The following is a 19,317-nucleotide window of genomic DNA, read 5'->3' on the forward strand; positions in this document are numbered from 1 at the left end:
AGCGCACCACAATTCTCTCTAATTCGAGATGGTGGTGTGTTGTGTTTAATCACAGTAGATAGCAGAAGGATGCGTGATTATAGATCCCTTCTATTTTCAACTGAAGTGCTGGCTGTTTTGAACAGGAGGTTGGATTAGATGACCTCCCACCATCCTTTCCAACCTAAATGATTCTGTAATTTACATTTACAAGTTTAATATGTTTGTTTAGTAATTTGTAAAACAAGCATGAGCATACTGCAGGCACCTAATTACTTGAGCCACAAAAAGGCTGGTTTTACGTACTAGGTGGTTAGTTCAATGAGCAGACTACACTGAAAATATGAAGAAGCCATGTTTCTAAGAATTGTTATTATATACTTCTTAAATCTCTTCCTCTTTTTAGAAATTTGAACCCAGTGTGAATATGTGCCAGCAGGGGCTGCTATCTTTTGAAGGATTTGCAAGGTAATTACTTATGTGCTAGTGTATTGAGGTTTGTATGACAGTCATAAAATACTTAGCACAGCATAAAATTTCCTCACATCTTCTCATCTCTAGATTTTTGATGGATAAAGACAACTTTGCCTCCAAAAATGATGAGTCACAGGAGAATGCTGAGGACTTGCACTTTCCACTGTCATATTACTACATAGAATCTTCACACAATACTTACCTTACTGGCCATCAGCTCAAAGGAGAATCCTCGGTAGAGCTCTACAGCCAGGTATGCAGGATTGGGTCATTGTGTAGTTTTCAACATGAACTTGTTTGTTTAACTGGCAAGTTGCAGAAACATGACCTTTTTGCTTTGAAAAACTAAATGTCATAAACCCCTACTTGCAAAACGTTGGAAAACATGATGTGTGGGAAAGCTGCCTGTAAGCACAGTTGTGCTCAAATGCCTTTTCAAAGGCAAAAAAATGGGTTTAGTTTGAGATTCATAGCATTTAGACACCAGTCAGTCTGACCCAACCTACTAAAATTAGACTTTCCCACAGGAAAGACTGATCTAATATTTTAGTTCATTGAGATGTCAAAAACACTACTCAAATAATGTACATCGTACTGCAAAGACAAATTTTAAATTGAACTATAACTTCTAAAAACATTACTTCTAGGAATATTCTACATTTTTTTTTAGATTTTATGCCTGGTTGGTGGTGGACAGGAAAAGAACGATTTCTCCCTAGGGGTTTTGGTTCTGTTTGCTTGTACATATATGTATATTTGTGTGTCTGTGTATTTACCAAATGCTAGAGAAAGCATCAAACTTCCTGTGAGCATTGTTTTCATTACTCTAAATGTTAATGACTCACCATTGAGAAGGGTTCATCTGGTGTCCCATGTGCTGCTTTGCCTGAAGTTATAAGACAGAGGGGTGAGGCTGTGTTAGGAAAGCCTAACATGATTGCATTGAATAATGAAATTTCAAAGGAGGTTCCTTTAGTAGCACTATGCAGAGTGATGTGACTATTGTGTTGCTAATAGATGGGAAGTGAGATAGAGCTCAGCTGACTTAAAAATTTGCATGATGCAGAAAAGCTTCTTCCTATCCCTCAAGTAGTTGTTGCCAGAAGAGAAGGGCACTTTCTCCTGGCTCTTACAGAAGTGGTGGTGTGCCAACTACTGACACAACTGTCTGAAATCTAATTACTCAGGTTTTGAAGGGGTGAAGTAATTTTTCCTTTGTTCATGAGTGTTTTTGCTGGAAATGGTTTTGATTGTTGAGATGCTTGTTTTCAGTAAAATATTTAATTGTAATACAGAGAAGTCTTTCAATGATAGGCATGCTAAATACTGATAGCAATAATAAGCTGGGCTGCCAACAGATGGGTTAACTTATCTTTCCTTCCATCATTCCTTTTTGCTTTCTTCAGGGGTTTTCTAGCAAGTAGGGCTTTCTAAAACAAATAAATAAAAAGTAAATGGATGGGTGGGTGGGTGGATGGATGGATGGATGGATGGATGGATGGATGGATGGATGGATGGATGGATGGATGGATGGATGGATGGATGGTAGCAATTTGGAATAATCTGCCACGTTGCTTTATAGCTGCTTTTGCAGGTACAAATATGGAAATGTTTATCTCCCTCAGAACATTAAGCTAGCTATACATTAAGAACCATTTTCTGCATACAGACTACATGTGTCCTGTAAGACAGAATGAAGTTCAAAGCTTTATGATATTTCTCCTGACAACATAAATGGTTTCTTAATTTTCCCAGTCTTTCTCAGCCTATGGCACGCAGTTAGCTGGGGACTGTAGCTTCTGTGGGCTATGTTTGTGGAGATTGCTCTTTCCAGCACTTTTGCTGAATCACTGGGCTTTCATTTAGCTCTGCGAGGTCTGTCTTCTGTTTTGATGGCATGAGACTGTGGCTTGTACATGCTTAAACTGTTTAATTGCATTGTAGGTTCTTTTACAAGGCTGCAGAAGTGTAGAATTAGACTGCTGGGATGGTGATGATGGGATGCCTATCATTTATCATGGGCACACTCTTACTACTAAGATCTCTTTCAAGGTATGCTGGTAATTGCTCATGGAAACAAAAAATGAGAAGAAAATCAGTAACTTTTTCTCCAACGAGGGAAAAAATTAGCCTGCTAGAAAAGTAGAAATCCTAATGGGATAAACCCTAATAGAATATGAACTATGGACTATGTCAGACATGAACTCCTCAATTGTAAACATTACACTTTTCAAATTAGTTTTTGTAGCATATGTACTGTAATTTTCTGTTTTATTGTCAGCCTAACTAAGTAGCTGTTACCAGTTCTGTTGTAACAAGATTCTAGGTTGATCTGTAGGAGTTTGGTTTGAAAGCAAATTTGAAAGAATCCACATTCTTTCCTTTTAGAGGGGAAAACACATGCCTGCTTTTCTCCTCTTTCAACTAACAGTAAGTTAGCTGCTGCAAAATAATCACGTTCTTTCAATGACCTTTCTTTCTCACAGGAGGTAGTTGAAGCTATTGATCGAAATGCATTTATCACCTCTGACATGCCAATTATCATATCAATAGAAAACCACTGTTCATTGCCTCAGCAACGAAAGATGGCTGAAATTTTCAAGGTAGGCCATAAATTGTGGCAAATTATTTTAAGTGCATGCCTTGGGATTTTCCATAATATATCACATTCTCTGTATTTCAGAATGTATTTGGAGATAAGCTGGTAACAAAGTTCTTATTTGAGAGTGACTTTTCTGATGATCCCATGCTTCCTTCACCTGGCCAACTGAAAAGAAAAATCCTGCTTAAAAATAAGAAGCTGAAAGCCCATCAAACACCAGTGGATATATTGAAACAAAAGGTAAAGTCCTTCCTTAATAGCAGCCAGTGAGAACTAACTTTTGTAGAAATAATTCATTTGTGTTTGAAGTTTTTGCCATTCCAGTACATACAGTTGAATAATCTAATGAATATTCATGCTTGGAAAACTCAGAGTGGATTGAAACACTTTCAAATAAGTAGATGACACATGTTGTAAAGTGTAGATACAACATAACAAAATTTTACTGTTCTTTAGTTTTATAATACCTCATAATATTATGATTAGCACCATATGCCCTGTTTGATAATCATAAATGAAGTTTTAATCTCTGAGTTTATAGCATTTTCTATTCATGTTTGTTGAGAATCGTGATATGCATTGAGTATGTGTGTATATATACAGTATGTAGTAATTTTTAGTACAATTTTGCTTTGTTTCTCTTTTCATATTCAAGCCAGGCAAATATTCTTTTTTACTCCCTTTTCGTGGGGAGTCTGCTATTCAAGTAGTGCTTATACCTGTAAGAGTTTTTTTTTGTTTCTAAAAATTAATGCTGCATCTCTGGTACCCTCAATTTTTAAGCATGTCTGTCATTAGTCAGCAGTTACATGAATCCTTGAAAACTATTTGCTTTTACCCAAAATGTAAACACAATTGAATTTGAATTGAATTCTTGTGTCAGAATAAGTAAATCACACTGATTGTACCAATATATGGACATTCCTCCTACACCCCTTGTAGTGATGCAACAAGGGCTAATGGTTTTAGACTGAAAGATGACAGATTTAGATTAGATATAAGGAAAAAATCTTTACTGTGAGGGTGGTGAGACACTGGCACAGGTTGCCCAGAGAAGCTGTGGCTGCCCCCTCCCTGGAAGGGTTCAAGGCCAGGTTGGACGGGGCTTTGGGTAACCTGGTCTGGTGGAAGGTGACCCTGCCCATGGCAGGGGGCTTGGAACTAGATGATCTTTAAGGTCTCTTCCAACCCAGTCCATTCTCTGATTCTGTGATTCTTCATCTTTTATAAATTTTTAACTGTTTCAAAAACAGCATACCTCAGACTGGAGAAGAGGCAGTCTTGCTCTGAATAATATACAAAGTGGGCATTTTCCCATAATTAATTAGGTTTCATATCTTATTGTGTGTTTTTCTATCAATACAAATTTTCTTTATATTCAAACCCTTAAAATGGTATTTTAATTTGATCTTAACAGTCTTACTTATTTCTCATTAAATATGTTCAATGTTTCCATATAAATAAAATAAGATGTAAACAGTGATGAAAGCTCTTTTGGTTTTTAAAAATACTTCCCAAAAATGTAATAAGTGGTTCTGTTACTTTAGGCTCACCAGCTGGCACATATGCAAGCACAGGCTAGCAATGGTACTAGCAACCCCACACCTACCAATGAAGAGGAAGAAGATGAAGAAGACGAATACGACTATGACTATGAATCTCTCTCAGATGGTAACCCTATATATTTATTTATTTATTACGGTGCTGTTCATAGAACTGTAGCAATAAAGCATGTAAATATTCTAGTTCAGGAATGTTATAGGTATATTGATCTTACCTTGTGAGAAGATGATGTACTAAATGTCCTTGGTGTCACTTTGGTTCTGTAGTCTATAATACTTTGAAAATCATTTGACCATGTAGAGGACTTGTGACTTTAATTCCAACCATTAGATGTCTTAACTGTGCAGTGTATGCTAAATTGTAGTCTTTGTAAATTATATTTTACATTATTTATATTATGCAAAAATGATTGTGTTCATAGTGTACTCTCCACATTCAGCTGTATTGTCTTTCATAAGGAGTTTAGATACCTGAAAGCTCAAGGTTCACAACTGGCTTAGCTCTTTCATCTGCATGATTGCCATTAAATTGGCCTAGGATGCAGATTCTCCAAAGTTGTTCTTGGTTACTGTCTAATCCCAGAAAACCCAGAAGTACCTATTTTAGTTATACTTTCAGCATCAGCTATATACTTCATGCATAAAGGTTGAGAAGCCACCAAGTCCCTGACTTGTTCAGTAAAGATGGCTTTATTAAAGCTTTAGCTATTCAGTGCAAAAAAAGGCAAGGCATGCCTTAATGACTTGCCTTGTAATATCATGTGCTGTCTACGCTGCAGCTATCCTAGCCTTCAGGAACTGGCAGTTTAGTGTAAATTCACCTTTAGGAGCAGTTTATAGATTGGATATAATGATTGGCACGCCAAAGATGATTAAAAAAATACTGCAGTTAGTAACTTCCACTAGTTCCTTAGCTCTCCAGTCAGATGCATTTGATTCAACTACAGATGGAGGATGGAATGTGCCACACTGAGGTGGCTGAGCTGAAGGCATGCATCTTTTTGCTTCTCTTGCTGCAGGACTGGTAGATTCTGGTAGAGCAAACATCTGGACTCAGAAACATTTAATCCTCTCAAGTTTTGTCAAAGGACATTTGTCAAAACCCTCATGCATGGATTGAACAATCTGGATGCATCTAAATGGGCTACTTGTTATTTTTAATTGGTAGTTTTCAGAGAATATATCAAAGTAGATCATAGTATGTTTACCCAATGAGACAGCAGTGATGGTATAAGTGATATCAAGCTCTTTGGGTAGTTAAATGCTGCACCATTGTTAAGCTTCATAAAGGGGTCACAAAACTGACCAAGGAGACAAAAAAGTTACAGATGTGCTTCAGTGTGCATAAACATAAGGTAATACATTTAGGGTAAAAAACTTGAACCTTGCTTATATGATTCTAAGCTCAACAATGGAGGTATCAATTTTGGAGATCATGGAATTTATTGAAGTTTCTCTGAAATCCACAGCTTGGTGTGCAATGACAGCCAAAAGATGGGGATCATCAAGAACAGTACTGAAAACAAAACATGTTTTTGCTTCTGTGTAAAATCTTAATGTGCCACAACTTCAGTTCTGTGTCCAGTTCTTGTCCCCACATCTTGAAGATGATATGGTGGAGTTAAGGAAGTTAAAGAGAAAGGCAACGAAAAAAGTAAAGGGAGTGTGGTGGTGGCCTTGCACGAGTCTGAAAAGGCTGAAATTCTCCAGAGGATTGAGGGGTGAATTTGAAGCAGGTTGACTAAATCTAGAAGTGATGGATAAGAGGGACACAGAACTGTCACTGATTAGATCTAAAGGTGTTCAGTAAAACAAGTGGAAGATCAGTCTAAAGCAGGTAAAATAAAGTATTTCTTTGTGCAGCTGGCAGTAAACCTCTGGAATTTGCTGCCACAGGAAACTGCAAAGGCAAATGCTGTCAGCAGACTGAAAAAAAGAATTGGATAATTCATGGACAGGTGTATAAGCAAATGATAAAGGTAGAAATGTACAGTCCAACATCCCTAATATTCTGCAATTGTGGATGTTTGGGTGGTACCAGGGAAGTGGACCGTGACTAGTGGCAGGATGCTCTGTTTAAACAGCATCTCCCATTGACACTGTCAGAAAGAGAATGCCAAGCTAGATGGACCATTGGTCTGATGCAGCTGGGCATGTTCTCCTAGGTAAACAGTAAAGTACTTCACTCATTGAACCTTTAAGTCTAATGGGTACCTGTTCAACTTCTAAGTACCATGTTCAGAGAAGATGTAAGGCTTGAGCATGCCCTACAGCACAGGACTTATTTTCAGTTGGTCTCTTATTTGCATTACTTGTTTCTGTGTTTAATAATTTTAAAAACAGTCACAAAATGAATGAAAGCAGTTCAGGACCTGACATTGCTTGTGGGATAGCAGTATTATTTATGCTAATATGAAAACTTATGAGTTTGGTGCTGGTGCTGCCTTCAGTTGTGTTTTGCTAGAAAGCTGGCCTGACTGGCTACTTAAGAATACTCCTTGTGTGGGACAGGGTTGAGACAGGGTTGATGTAAATTGCTGTGAAAAACTTAGATCTTTGTTAACAGACTTGCCAGGAAAATATTGCAAGCTAACTGCAGTCAGTAATGTTTGAGCAGTGTTCCAGTCAAGAGAAGGTTTGAGAAATCTGAAGCTAGCAAGAAACTTTCACACATTCCAATATATGAAGGAATCTGCGGCATGGTTTATTGCTTTATTACAATGATTATTCTCTGGGATCTTTAATTACATTAATATTTTGGCAAAACTAATCTAAATAATGGTCTGTAAGCTTTCTAAAAGATTTTCAATTTTATTTTCCTTACTGATACATTAGGTTTGCATAAGGCTATTAGTTTTACAACTGACACTTAATTTTCATTTCTCTGGCTGTAAATCTTAATTTCCTTTACTCTTATTCCTTCTCTGACTCCATTTCCCTGTAGCTGATGTCCTTAATGCTTCTCCTGCTCCTAACAGCCAGGAAGGTAAAGGCCATTTGGTTGAGCATTTTAACTGCATGAAATCAGCACTGCATCTCCAGCCTGTTAAATGTGACAGTGTGAATATATGGTTTCTACTTCCTATTAAAAATGCAATCATATATTTTTATATGGCATTGTTAACTGGTCAGGAACTATTAGAAAGCTGCATGTGTGACACTGGTTATGCATAAAAAGAATATGGCGAAAGCATCAGGAATATCAGGAATGAAATAAAACCATTCCTTTTGTGACAGTTACAATATTTTGGTCCAGAAAGACCAAATTAGTAAGTGTATTATTCTCTGACAAATATGTAGCTTTGAAGACGAATTTCTATAGATGTAAAAAAGATTTGTTCATGGTGAATATAAGGAGAGGAAAATCAAAGCTTGCAGTACAAAGACATGTACATGTTTGATGTGGTTAATTGCGTTTGGACTTGAGAAATTCTTCGTTGTTCAGGAATATCAGTTGTTTTCAGATGGCAAACTTAATTCATTAGATGATTGTGTTTTAAGCATTTTTCTGAGCACAAAAGGATGGGCTTTAAAAGAAGTGCAACGTATTAACCAAAACTGAGCATTAAATTTTTAAATTAAAAAGTTACTACTAAAAGAGAATGCTTTGACCAGTAAATGCATTATTTTGGCATCTGGTTATTCAGATAAGATTCACAGCATTGTCCACCGATATTGTTAATTCAAATTAAATTTGAAGTTGAAATTCTTTGGCTTTATGTTTATTAAAATCCCATTAATTTTTAGATAACATTCTTGAAGACCGACCAGAGAATAAATTATCAAGTGATAAACTGCAGTTTGAATATAATGAAGAGACTGCCAAACGAATAAAGAAGGCTGATTGTGCTACTTACAATAATAAAGGAAAGGTAGTTCTGCTTTTTCCCCCTTTCTTCTCAGCCACACTTTGATTTATAACCAGCTTCAAAAGGATTTTAGCAGTTTAGGTAACTGAGACATTAGATGGCAAATGCATTTTAATGAAGACAAAATAGTAGAAAGCATGGAAACGCACCAGAGAAAATAGATTAAATAGAACAAGTGCTCAGCATACTGTTCAAGAAAAGTCCTTGGAGTTTATTGCCTATATAGGATGTTTGGCTGAAAATTTTAACTGTCAATGTTCTCAATGAAAGATTTCATTGAAGTTAGATCCAGAAGTTTATTGAGAAATCTAACTGCCATTAACTTCAGTAGAAATGAAGATTTCATCTAAATCTTCAGCATCTTTGTGTATCTAAATGACATTAAAATACCATACTATGATACCAAATAGCCACATTACCTTTTATTAAGTCATCTGGCAACTGAACCAGTGCATTGCTGTTTTGTAAATTGTAGTTTCTCCTGAACACGGATGTTTTTTGTGTAAATGTTTGTAGAACTGACTCTGGTTGAGGCCTTTGCACACTACTGCAGTATCAGTAACAGGTATTGATGCATAAACCTGCACACAGAGATGTGTTAGATGAAGACTGCAAACCATATAGGAAGAATGAGATAAAGGATTTTAAGGACATAAGTAAGATATGCAAGAGTACTTTCACATTCAGTAATTTTATTATTATATGTTCTTGGAATTGTCACTTAGGTTTATGACATGGAGCTGGGTGAAGAATTCTATCTTCCGCAAAATAAGAAGGAAAGCAGACAGATAGCCCCTGAGCTATCAGATCTTGTAATTTATTGTCAAGCTGTAAAGTTCCCCGGTAAGTACACTGCCCTGGTTTATTGCTTTAAGCTTTCTAATTCATGGAGATGACATGTTTATGTTTTGAGTTGGTTAGTACAAGCATTTTCAAATTGAAGAGTGGAGGAGTTTTTTTCTTGATGATTTGGTAGTCTACATAATAATAGTTCCTGGCTGAGAATTAGTATTCATCAATTATGTGGAGACGTATTGTTTGCTGTATTAAAATGTTTACAAAAGTGAAATTTGCCAGTCTCCACAACTTAGACAACTGCTTCATTGCCAAATGACAGATGACAGAAAGCTTTATCTTAAAAGCTCCAAGTTTCCATGTAAGGACCTACTGAATTAAGAAGGAAAATATTCTTAAAACCTTGCAGGAAGAGCTTGTCACATTTCTTTAAGTGACCTCAGTTCAGTGTGGTTCACCTTCGGCTGCAGCTGCATCTTCAGTTCTTTCCTAAGCAGATAGGAGGGAAGCCATTTGGAGGGGGAAAGCAGCCTTTCCATGGGGTGGGTGAGGACAGCTGATTGCAGACTCCTATGCACTTTTCAGGGGAGGGGTTAAGCAAATAGGAGGGTCTTCTTTTGTACAGTAGGAAGAATAATGTTTGCAGAGGAAAAGGAGAGGGAGTAACTGAAGAGGAGATCACTGATAGTTACTTGTTCAGTACTGAAACGTGAGGTTGAGTATGTTTTGGCTCATGCTGTGTACATAAATACTTTTAAATTGAAAATTAATTGTTTATTGATGTCTTTAATGTTTTGAATGAAAAATCTGCTTTTTAATGGAATGGTTTTCTGTGGAAAAGTTAGAAATTCTGCCAAATCATGATCTTATACAAACACAACCGTAATCAGATTAGAGAAGCTAACCAAACATAAAATAGTGTCAAATAGGCAAGATAAACATGCTGAAAAATGGAGACACATTCTTTTATAATCTTTTATAACTTAAGAATTGTAGGTGTCACTTGTAAAAATAATAACTTCTAAAAATTCAAATCTGATATTCTTTTTAATGAAATCTGCAATGAGATATCTTTCAAATAAAATATTTACTTTTAAAGAATGATATTCAAGATTAAACAGATAGTTTCACTTGTTCCAAGTGTTTTGACACACAAAGAAGTTCTGATGTTCAAAGAAAACTAAAATATTTCAGTTTTCCAATGTAATTTCAGTTACAAAAGAAATACCTGCTTTCCTTATCAGATTTCTTTCTCTTGCTTTAAAGGGGACACGAGTAGAAATTAGGAAAATTAGTTCCTTTCACAAATGAACACATGAAGCTGTAGAAATTAGTTTTCCATGAAACTTTTGTCTCCTTTGAGACACCTTCTCTGCAAGATACATAGATTTTCATGGCCACCATGCTACTGATTGGATTCCTCTGCTCAGCTGGAGGGCACATACACAGTGCACTGCCATACCCCAATATTGTCCATTAATAATGAGAACAAGGCCAGTAGATCCATGACTATTTAGCTTTATTGACCGGGTTCCTAACCAACTCAAAATTGCAAGAGTTTTGGAAATAGGGAGGGCAGAATTAATCTCAGTGGCTGATCAATGGTGTAAATATTTTATTTCTCCTGTCTTCATATATTTCTATTCTTTATTTACAGTTGCCTATGTCTCCGAACGTTAATCACTGATTTATGACTATAAAAAAGGACAAGGACCGTTATGTTCACTTATCCTAGCCTACTAAGTAACACAGACTTCTCTAAGTGCTCCCTGGTCGAAACAGAGTTTATCATGTGGAGAAAATAACATTTCTTGTTTATTAAAACTCTGGTAACAAGAAACCCACCACAGCTCTTGTTGTTTCAGTTGTTTTTGACCCTTACAGTCCTTGATTAACTTCAATTCCAGTCTATTGGCTATCATCATACCATTATCTAAGAGGGCGAAGTTCTGTTCTTTTGGGACAGTGAAGCATACCTGAGCACAGTACTGCTATAACTCACTGGCATGTGGCTTGTTGCCTTGGTGCTGCTGAGGATCCGTGCAGAAAGAGTAGAGAAAGTTGAGTCTGTAAAAACAGGATTTGCACAATCAAGTGTGGAGAGCAGGAAGTCACCTGAGCTAACCAGCATGAGATTCAGTCACCAGCTCCATTGTATCAGACTATCTGCCCGTATGGTGTCACTTTTCAAGAAATTAAAAGAGAACATTAAAAAAGGCACCCTACATACAAAAGTACCATGAATTCTTTTTCAAGGTCTGCAGACCCGCAGACTAACTGGCTGTTGGTCTGCAGCACATGGTGAGAAGGTGACAATTACAGTTTAACCTGTTACTTTAGCATGGCTACAGTAAGAAGAGTGGGGAAGTTTACCATCCTCTGCATTTAAAATCTAAAAGCAGTAAGCAGTGTGATTATATCTAACCTGAGAGATGGGCACTAAATTCTGTAACTCAAAGGACAGAGCGTAGGGGTTGTAGGGAAACACAAAATATTTATTCTGTCATTCTGGTAGTATGATAGGATCTATGTGCAGAATGGTGGGCTCTAAGATGGTTCTGGTTTGACCAGAGGATCAGACCAGATGACTACCAGATCTTTGCCAGCCTCCATTATTTTATGAATTTATGATTCTATGAATAGGTGATGCTATATTTTGGAATCAAGGTTAAATTGGAGTGGAAAATGGAGCTTGCCTCTGGGAGTAGGCATGTCACATACAAAAGCATGGCCATGGGAAAGGCTGAAGGAAAAGTCCCAGGTGCAGCTTACCCTGTGCCCATCACACTGGGTTCAGTTAACCCGAGTGTTTTGCATTGCACTCTCTGTTGATTTATGAGGTTACTCTGTTTCCTCGGTGACTGTCTCCACAACATGATTTTGAAACCTGGATCTTGCCTGCCAAATCCATTTGATCCATTGAAAACTGGGATTAAACAGTGCTAGAAGCACAGAGTGTGTAACTCCTCATTCTTCTAGTCAGTTCATATTCCTTGATCTCAGCTTCTATCTTCTTCTGTGGTTTATGTGTATGCTTTGGCCCAAAGAGACAGTATGTCTCCAATGCTGAAAACATTTATGTATATCCTAAATTTTACTAGCCCAAGCAGTTCCATTGAAACTATCAGCATAGCTTTACTAAGTACATGTAGACGTGCTGTAAAGATTGAGAGCTGAAAATTTACAGCTGTGGACAGACTTGAGTAGAAAGGAGCCCAAGGTATCCTCTTTGTGATTTGTATTTGTAGTTGAAATATTAGTATTAAATCCAGAACTGTCTTTAGGCAGGTGTGAATTGATGTGATTTCTTGAGGGTTGATTTATGAATTACAGTTAGGCAAATAACAGTGTACTTGCTTTGTTATATTTTATAACACAAGTACATCTTGGGTCTCTCAGACCATCCCACACCTCACTGATGTGGGGGTCAGAATAACTATTGTGCATTTTGATTTACTTTAATTTTGGTCTGCCATGTGCTCTCTCCAAGTCAACAGAAAGAAACTGACCTTAAGGCGTATTAAGTCTGTTTACTTCACTGGGATTTAGGTCATGATTTTAATGATTATTTTGCTAAAATACATATGTTTGAATAATAGCTTTACTAGAGCTTTCCAGCTTCACGTCTAGTACAAATTGGCCATTAAATGCTTAATGGATTTTACACACCTACCATATTTCCCATCATTGAAATACAAATTCTAAATAGAAGAATATAACTCTGAAAATATCTTGAGGTTAAACTGTTTAACCAACAGCATTTGGGATTTTTCCTTTACATTATATCTTTGCATCACATTCTTGCATTTATTTAATTATGTAGGTATTCTATCATAGATGAATTCCATGATATTCACTACTGTATAGATTTCTTGCTTCTGCAGAAAGGGTTGGTTTGTTTTTTTTTTTAATTATTCTAAGGATAAGTACATTGGGACTGTTACTGCAGATTTTTTTAGTATTAATTAGGACCATTTGGTAATTTGAGACAGGGCCAATACCTTCCACAAGCCAAAAAGTAAACCAGAGAAAAGTTATATCACAGAGAGATAACTGTGTATTTTATTGCTTCATATAAGTTTTTATATACATTATATATATAAACACACATTATATATATATATAAAGGCATGCATGTATGTAAAGATGTTTAAATTATAGAGAAAAATACACTGCTTGCCCTGTGTACTATATAACAGGAGTATTCATGCCTTCAAAAATAATGTGAAATATGATGGAAAATGTCATGCCCTCTTGGTCATGTTTCTTGGCTCATTTATTTTACATTTATGGGAACAGGCTTGTCAACTCTAAACCCATCTGGCTCTAGCAGAGGAAAAGAAAGAAAAAGCAGGAAGTCCATTTTTGGCAACAATCCTGGCAGGCTGAGCCCTGGGGAGTCAGCTACTCTTGCCAAAGCATCTGGAAAAGGTAAAGTTAGCATCTTCTTTCACCAGTCACATGGAATGACTCTGTAATTCAACACATATACCAGACCAAGTTGTTAAAGATCAAATGCTTTACAATGTGTAAGATGTTGAACTTTGGAATGTTTTTTTTTGTTAGCACAACAGCTATTACAATAACACTATTATAACTGAAGTGTTGAGTGTGGAATGTTAAAATAAGATTTCTTGGTCAGGAGTATGAAGACCCTAATTCATAAACGATTCAAAACTAACATACACTTTAAGTAATGTATCTTGAAGTTTGTGTTTTAAAAGGTATGAATGAATATTTTCAAAGTACAAATGGAAGGCAGACCTCTTGGGCTAGACCCAGAGAAGGATTTTTAATGTCTGAAGCAGGACTTAGTTTCCTAAATTTAAACCGAGTCCAAACTTTTAATTGTGTAAACCCCTGTGTTCCACCTTGGGAGTATTTAGGCTCTGCAGGTGATTTCAGTTTGTGAGCTTGGAAATGGTACTTGAACAGATGTAAAGAAATACAAAGGAAGTACAGAAAAGGTTCTTGAGCAGGGATGAGACCTGGATCCCATGCCTTTCAGGTGAATAACATAAACAGAAAGTACAGAGTTGTGCCCTTTCTTGTACTTTTTTTCTAGCTCAAGGAATGTTGTGTTTCTTTCAGCCCAAGGGCTCAGCTGCAGCAGACAGGTTAGACTCCCTTCTAGAGGCCAGTGTCCTAGAAATGAAGATGTCTAGTATCTCATTCTAAAGTATAGAAGTGTTTCTGGTGTCTTTGTCTCCTAGCTCTTATGGCCTCTGTAGTCTGCCTGTTTGGTGACTTAGCAGTTGGGTTTCAAACTTCCATCCCTTCCTCATGTAAAATGTATAAATGAGAAGAATGGAATTTTATTCCTTTATTTTATTAAGGCAAATGCCAAGTAAGTATTTATTTATTAAAATGGTGTTTAGCACATCTAATCACGGTATCATTTCATTACTTAAACATTATGTTTCCTCTCATGGATTGTTCTTATTGCATAAAGAAGGAATGTGATACACTGACTAGTGTAATTTTCCAGAATCACCCTTTTCTACCATAACCAAAGTATGCACACATACTTCACTAGAAAACATTGAATTTCTGGAGTCTCTGGATCTGGAGCTGTAACTTCAGGGTACTGTTTATTTTCCAGGTCCTTTTGATGTGATGCGGCAGACCTGGGAAGATCCTTGCTCTCCTTACAACTCTCCAGCTTCTCTCAGTGCTATCATAAGGACACCCAAGTGCTATCATATCTCCTCCCTGAACGAGAACGCTGCCAAGCGGCTGTGCCGGCGGTACTCCCAGAAGCTGATCCAGCACACCACCTGTCAGCTCCTGAGGACCTACCCCGCTGCCACGCGCATCGACTCCTCAAATCCCCATCCGCTGATCTTCTGGCTCCATGGTGTACAGCTCGTGGCTCTTAACTACCAAACAGATGGTATGGGCACACAAACACACATTTTAATACATTTTATAGAATCATAGAATGGGTTGTGTTGGAAGGGAACTTAAAGACCACCTAGTTCCAACCCCCCTGCCATGGGCAGTCACACCTTCCACCAGACCAGGTTGCCCAAAGCCCCGTCCAACCTGATCTTGAACCCTTCCAGGGAGGGGGCAGCCACAGCTTCTCTGGGCAACCCATGCCAGTGCCTCACCACCCTCGCAGTAAAAATTTCTTCCTTATATCTAGTCTAAATCTTCCCTCTTTCAGTTTAAAACCGTCACCCCTCATCCTATCCCTGCACTCTCTGATAAAGAGCCCCTCCCCATCTTTCCTGTAGGCCTCCTTTAAATGTCCCTTTAAGTATTTTAAATGTGAAATACGCCCTTAAACTGAGAATTTGTATTTGATATTTGTTTTTACATGTCTGTGCGCCCCAGCACAACCAGGTTCATACCATGACAATCTGATTCTTGAGAGTAGCAACCTCAGGGCTAAGGAGCTTTATGCCAATGCAGCAGATCTCCTGGCAGCACAGAAGTACCTGGGCAGCAACATCTTCCATTTTTATTTTTATTTTATTGCTGAAGGTTGGTTTTATTCACCAGTTCAAGTAGTTGTTATCCCTTTCTGATAATTTCAAGTATAAAAAAGGACTGAACTATTTTTTTGACTTAGTGCCACTTTTGATGCTGGTTTAATGTTGATCAAAACATTTTTGAGCCATTTTCTGTCGTATCATCCGTTCCTTCACATTTTTGATTGGGGATCCATTAAATCATCTACAAAGCTGCACAGTCAGTGCTTTTACATTCCGCAGTTCAGGGAAAATACCTAGAAATTTCTCAGAGAATAGGTGTAGGCAAGCCCTAAAGTTGGATAAAAGACAACAGTAGGGGATAGAAAAGAATGAACTGCTCTTCTAGTTTTGTATAATTAAGTATTGGATAGATTGGATACATCAATTACAGCTATCTCTGAACACTAGGAATTAATTGATAGTACACAACTAAAATTAAAAAAGATACTTAAGACATGTCTTTGTCTTCACTGTTGCAGTTTTTCCATTGTACCATTGCTCCTTGTCAGTTTTGGCTGCCTTACTTTCACAGATCTTCCTCTGCAACTTAATGCGGCAATGTTTGAGGCTAATGGTGGCTGTGGATATGTTCTGAAACCTCCTGTTCTGTGGGATAAAAATTGTTCAATGTACCAGCAGTTTTGTCCACTAGAAAGAGATCTTGATAATAAAGAGCCAGCTATATATTCTTTAACAGTAAGTACATTAAAAGGGAATTTCATACAGCCAAAGAGGTAGAAGTAGACAACATTTAACTACAGTCTTTAACCAGCATTACAGTCATGCCTCTGTATGAAAAGATTGAACCTTTAATTGTTGCTTGTACTTTAGGTCAGCATAACTAACAAATTGGAGAGGAAAGGAGGAAGTAATTACCTTTATTTTATTTTATTGGCTGGTTTGTATCCATAGTTACTTTCACTGTTTCCTTCACAATATTTGTCGAAACCCAGTCCTGAAAGCACTTTCCCTGGGACTGTGTAAAATTATACATACGCCTGGATGTTTCACACACTTGTGAACAACTGAGAAACTACACAAAAAGCCATTATGAAAAGCTGTACTGAATCTTAAAAAATCTATACAATAAGATATATAATTAATGGATTTATGGCCAAAAAAAAGTGTATTCTAAGAAGCTAGTCCCTTCTAGGAAATGTTCCAGAAAAGTGAGATTCATAAGAATCAAAATTGTCCCAGCTGTGGTAACTGCACCCCTAATTCTTGTGTTGTGTATGCCAAAACGAGCCAGAGGTCAGTGCCATCACCCCAGAGTAATGGAGAAGAAAATTTGATCCTTTTTGACTACATTACCGGTACATTCTTTCTGGATTAACTTTCAGATACCTTGAATGGTTACACTCATGATGTATAGTGTATTTTTTTCTGAGGAAAGATACCGCACCAATGTCTTGAGGGGTGGGTAGAAGCAGCTCTGCTTCAGCTGCCATGGCAATTATAAAAGTAGGGGAGCATTGTAATTAAATCAGAAGGTTAACAAACTGTGCTCAGGAGTGTGCTAAACAATATTTGGCTCAGGACTGTGACAGTAAGAGAATTACTCCACTAACTGGTGTACTCTCTGTGTACTCCTCGGCTTCAGATTGTGTCTGGACAGAATGTCTGCCCTAGCAATAGCACGGGCAGTCCGTGCATTGAAATCGACGTGCTGGGGATGCCTCTGGATAGCTGCCATTTCCGGACGAAGCCCATTCATCGCAACACTCTCAACCCCATGTGGAATGAACAGTTCCTTTTCCGGGTTCACTTTGAAGATTTGGTCTTTCTTCGGTTTGCAGTTGTCGAAAATAACAGCTCAGCTGTAACAGCTCAGAGAATCATTCCCCTAAAAGCTCTAAAAAGAGGTACAGTATAGTTTGTAATAACACCCTATGCCAAAGTGGTCCAGCCGATTCCTGGACCGAATCCTGCCAGAGGGATATTTTTATTCAGCTGGTTGCATTTTTCTACAGGAGACAGGGAGCAAATATCAGACAACATATTTTGCCCTGGCACTATGATGCTGATCTAGTAGACTCCTGGGGAGCTGGAGGCTGCCCCAGTGACTTGTAAGAAGTCAGATCCTGTGCTGTTGCGGAGACGGGGGCATCTTGTACGCATGTGCTCCGATCCTGAGCTGTGGTTGTGACCTTGTGTTCACCTTGAGACTTGCTGCTCCCTTAGGAAGCGTGAAGTGGTTTCACTCCCTGCCTTGTCCTTTGCTCAAGAAACTGCTGTAACTGGTGATCACTGGGCAGAGGGGAATTGCACTTCTTTCAGCCATGGCTGGAGGAAAGGTGAAGGAAAGGTGAAAAAAGGTGTGAGAGAGATGAGGAAGCATTGTTAATACTGTGACACCTGGGGGAGGGAGTTTCCCTATTGCCAGCAGCTCTTCAGCAGAATGGCAAAAATACTTGCACGTTTGCTTTGTGCCACTGTAATACCACACAAGAGTCTTAGCACGTGAGGAGATCTGGCCGTAGACGTGCATTTTCCTAGTGAGAATTTGTCTTGATTAATTCATGTTCTAATATTTAGCTATTTCCTGTATGAATATATTGAATGTTACTGCAAAACAAAGGTAAGCAGCTGTATGAGCCACTCAGCAAATCATAGCATTTGGGTTACACTGTTGTTCAAAGAGTGTTAATGTAGTGGTTTTACAGTGCTTTAAATCTTAAAGATGATGCAAATTGTAGCTATAAATATAGCAAATTTGAGTTTTCTGTTTGAGGCTTCTGTCCTAGGATGTAGCAAAGTACTTACAGAAGGTTTTTCTCTCTTCAGGCTATAGACATGTCCAGCTCCATAACCTGCACAACGAAGCATTAGAAATTTCTAGTTTGTTTATAAACAGTCGGAGAATGGAAGAAAGTCCCTCTGGAAACACTCTGCCTGCATCTGTGGTAATTTAATTATTTTTTTGTGAATGCCATGCATTCTTGTCTTAATGACTACTATGGTCTGAAGACTTCTAGAACCAGACTGATAAAACCTGCATATTTTTCAGAAGTACCTCAGTACCTATTTCTTTTGGGACTTTGGTGGAAGTAAGGTTATCCCATCAGGCTGAAACTGTGGGAGGGTCAACCTTTTAAAGATCTGGCTTCTGGTGTATTTAGATACAGCACAAGAATGCCTGTGCTGCAGAAGGACTGTGGTTGAGCAGTAAGGTTCAGAGCTGCCTCATGCATTCCTTTATGCATGAATCATAAGCAATGCATTTGGGACAAAAAAATAAAGATGCAAATTATCAACAACTTTGGGATAATGAGAATAAAATTGATTGCAGGAAAAGATGGAGTCTGTATTTCCATAAATATGTACATTTTTATATACGTGTTTGTGCACATCTATATGTTTTTATGTACAAAATGTATTAATACACATACGAATGTGTGTGTAAGATATATAAAAAAACCCCATATGCATGCATGCATGAATGGATGTAATATAATTTTTTTTAAAATAGCTCTTTTTGTTAGGTTACCTGGGTTACTTGTGTTTTAGTAACTTTAAGCATGTATTTATAATTTTGCTGATTCCTAAAGTGTTAG

General features: G+C 37.6%; 1 protein-coding gene across 1 annotated transcript in view; it reads left to right on the plus strand.

Moving 5' to 3' along the window:
* PLCE1 (phospholipase C epsilon 1) overlaps positions 1 to 19,317 on the plus strand; it is a 134,772-nt gene that overhangs the window by 106,577 nt on the left and 8,878 nt on the right. The window contains exons 14-26 of the mRNA XM_042808477.1: positions 386 to 447; positions 541 to 706; positions 2,398 to 2,505; positions 2,940 to 3,056; positions 3,137 to 3,295; positions 4,603 to 4,726; positions 8,365 to 8,489; positions 9,212 to 9,329; positions 13,581 to 13,712; positions 14,884 to 15,174; positions 16,293 to 16,456; positions 17,364 to 17,625; positions 18,548 to 18,666. Coding sequence (XP_042664411.1) covers positions 386 to 447; positions 541 to 706; positions 2,398 to 2,505; positions 2,940 to 3,056; positions 3,137 to 3,295; positions 4,603 to 4,726; positions 8,365 to 8,489; positions 9,212 to 9,329; positions 13,581 to 13,712; positions 14,884 to 15,174; positions 16,293 to 16,456; positions 17,364 to 17,625; positions 18,548 to 18,666 — 1,947 coding nt within the window. The remainder of the gene's footprint in view (positions 1 to 385; positions 448 to 540; positions 707 to 2,397; positions 2,506 to 2,939; positions 3,057 to 3,136; positions 3,296 to 4,602; positions 4,727 to 8,364; positions 8,490 to 9,211; positions 9,330 to 13,580; positions 13,713 to 14,883; positions 15,175 to 16,292; positions 16,457 to 17,363; positions 17,626 to 18,547; positions 18,667 to 19,317) is intronic.

The sequence above is a fragment of the Tyto alba genome, unplaced genomic scaffold (assembly GCF_018691265.1).
Source record: "Tyto alba isolate M040663 unplaced genomic scaffold, T.alba_DEE_v4.0 Super-Scaffold_1, whole genome shotgun sequence".
In the NCBI taxonomy this organism is placed as follows: Eukaryota; Metazoa; Chordata; class Aves; order Strigiformes; family Tytonidae; genus Tyto; species Tyto alba.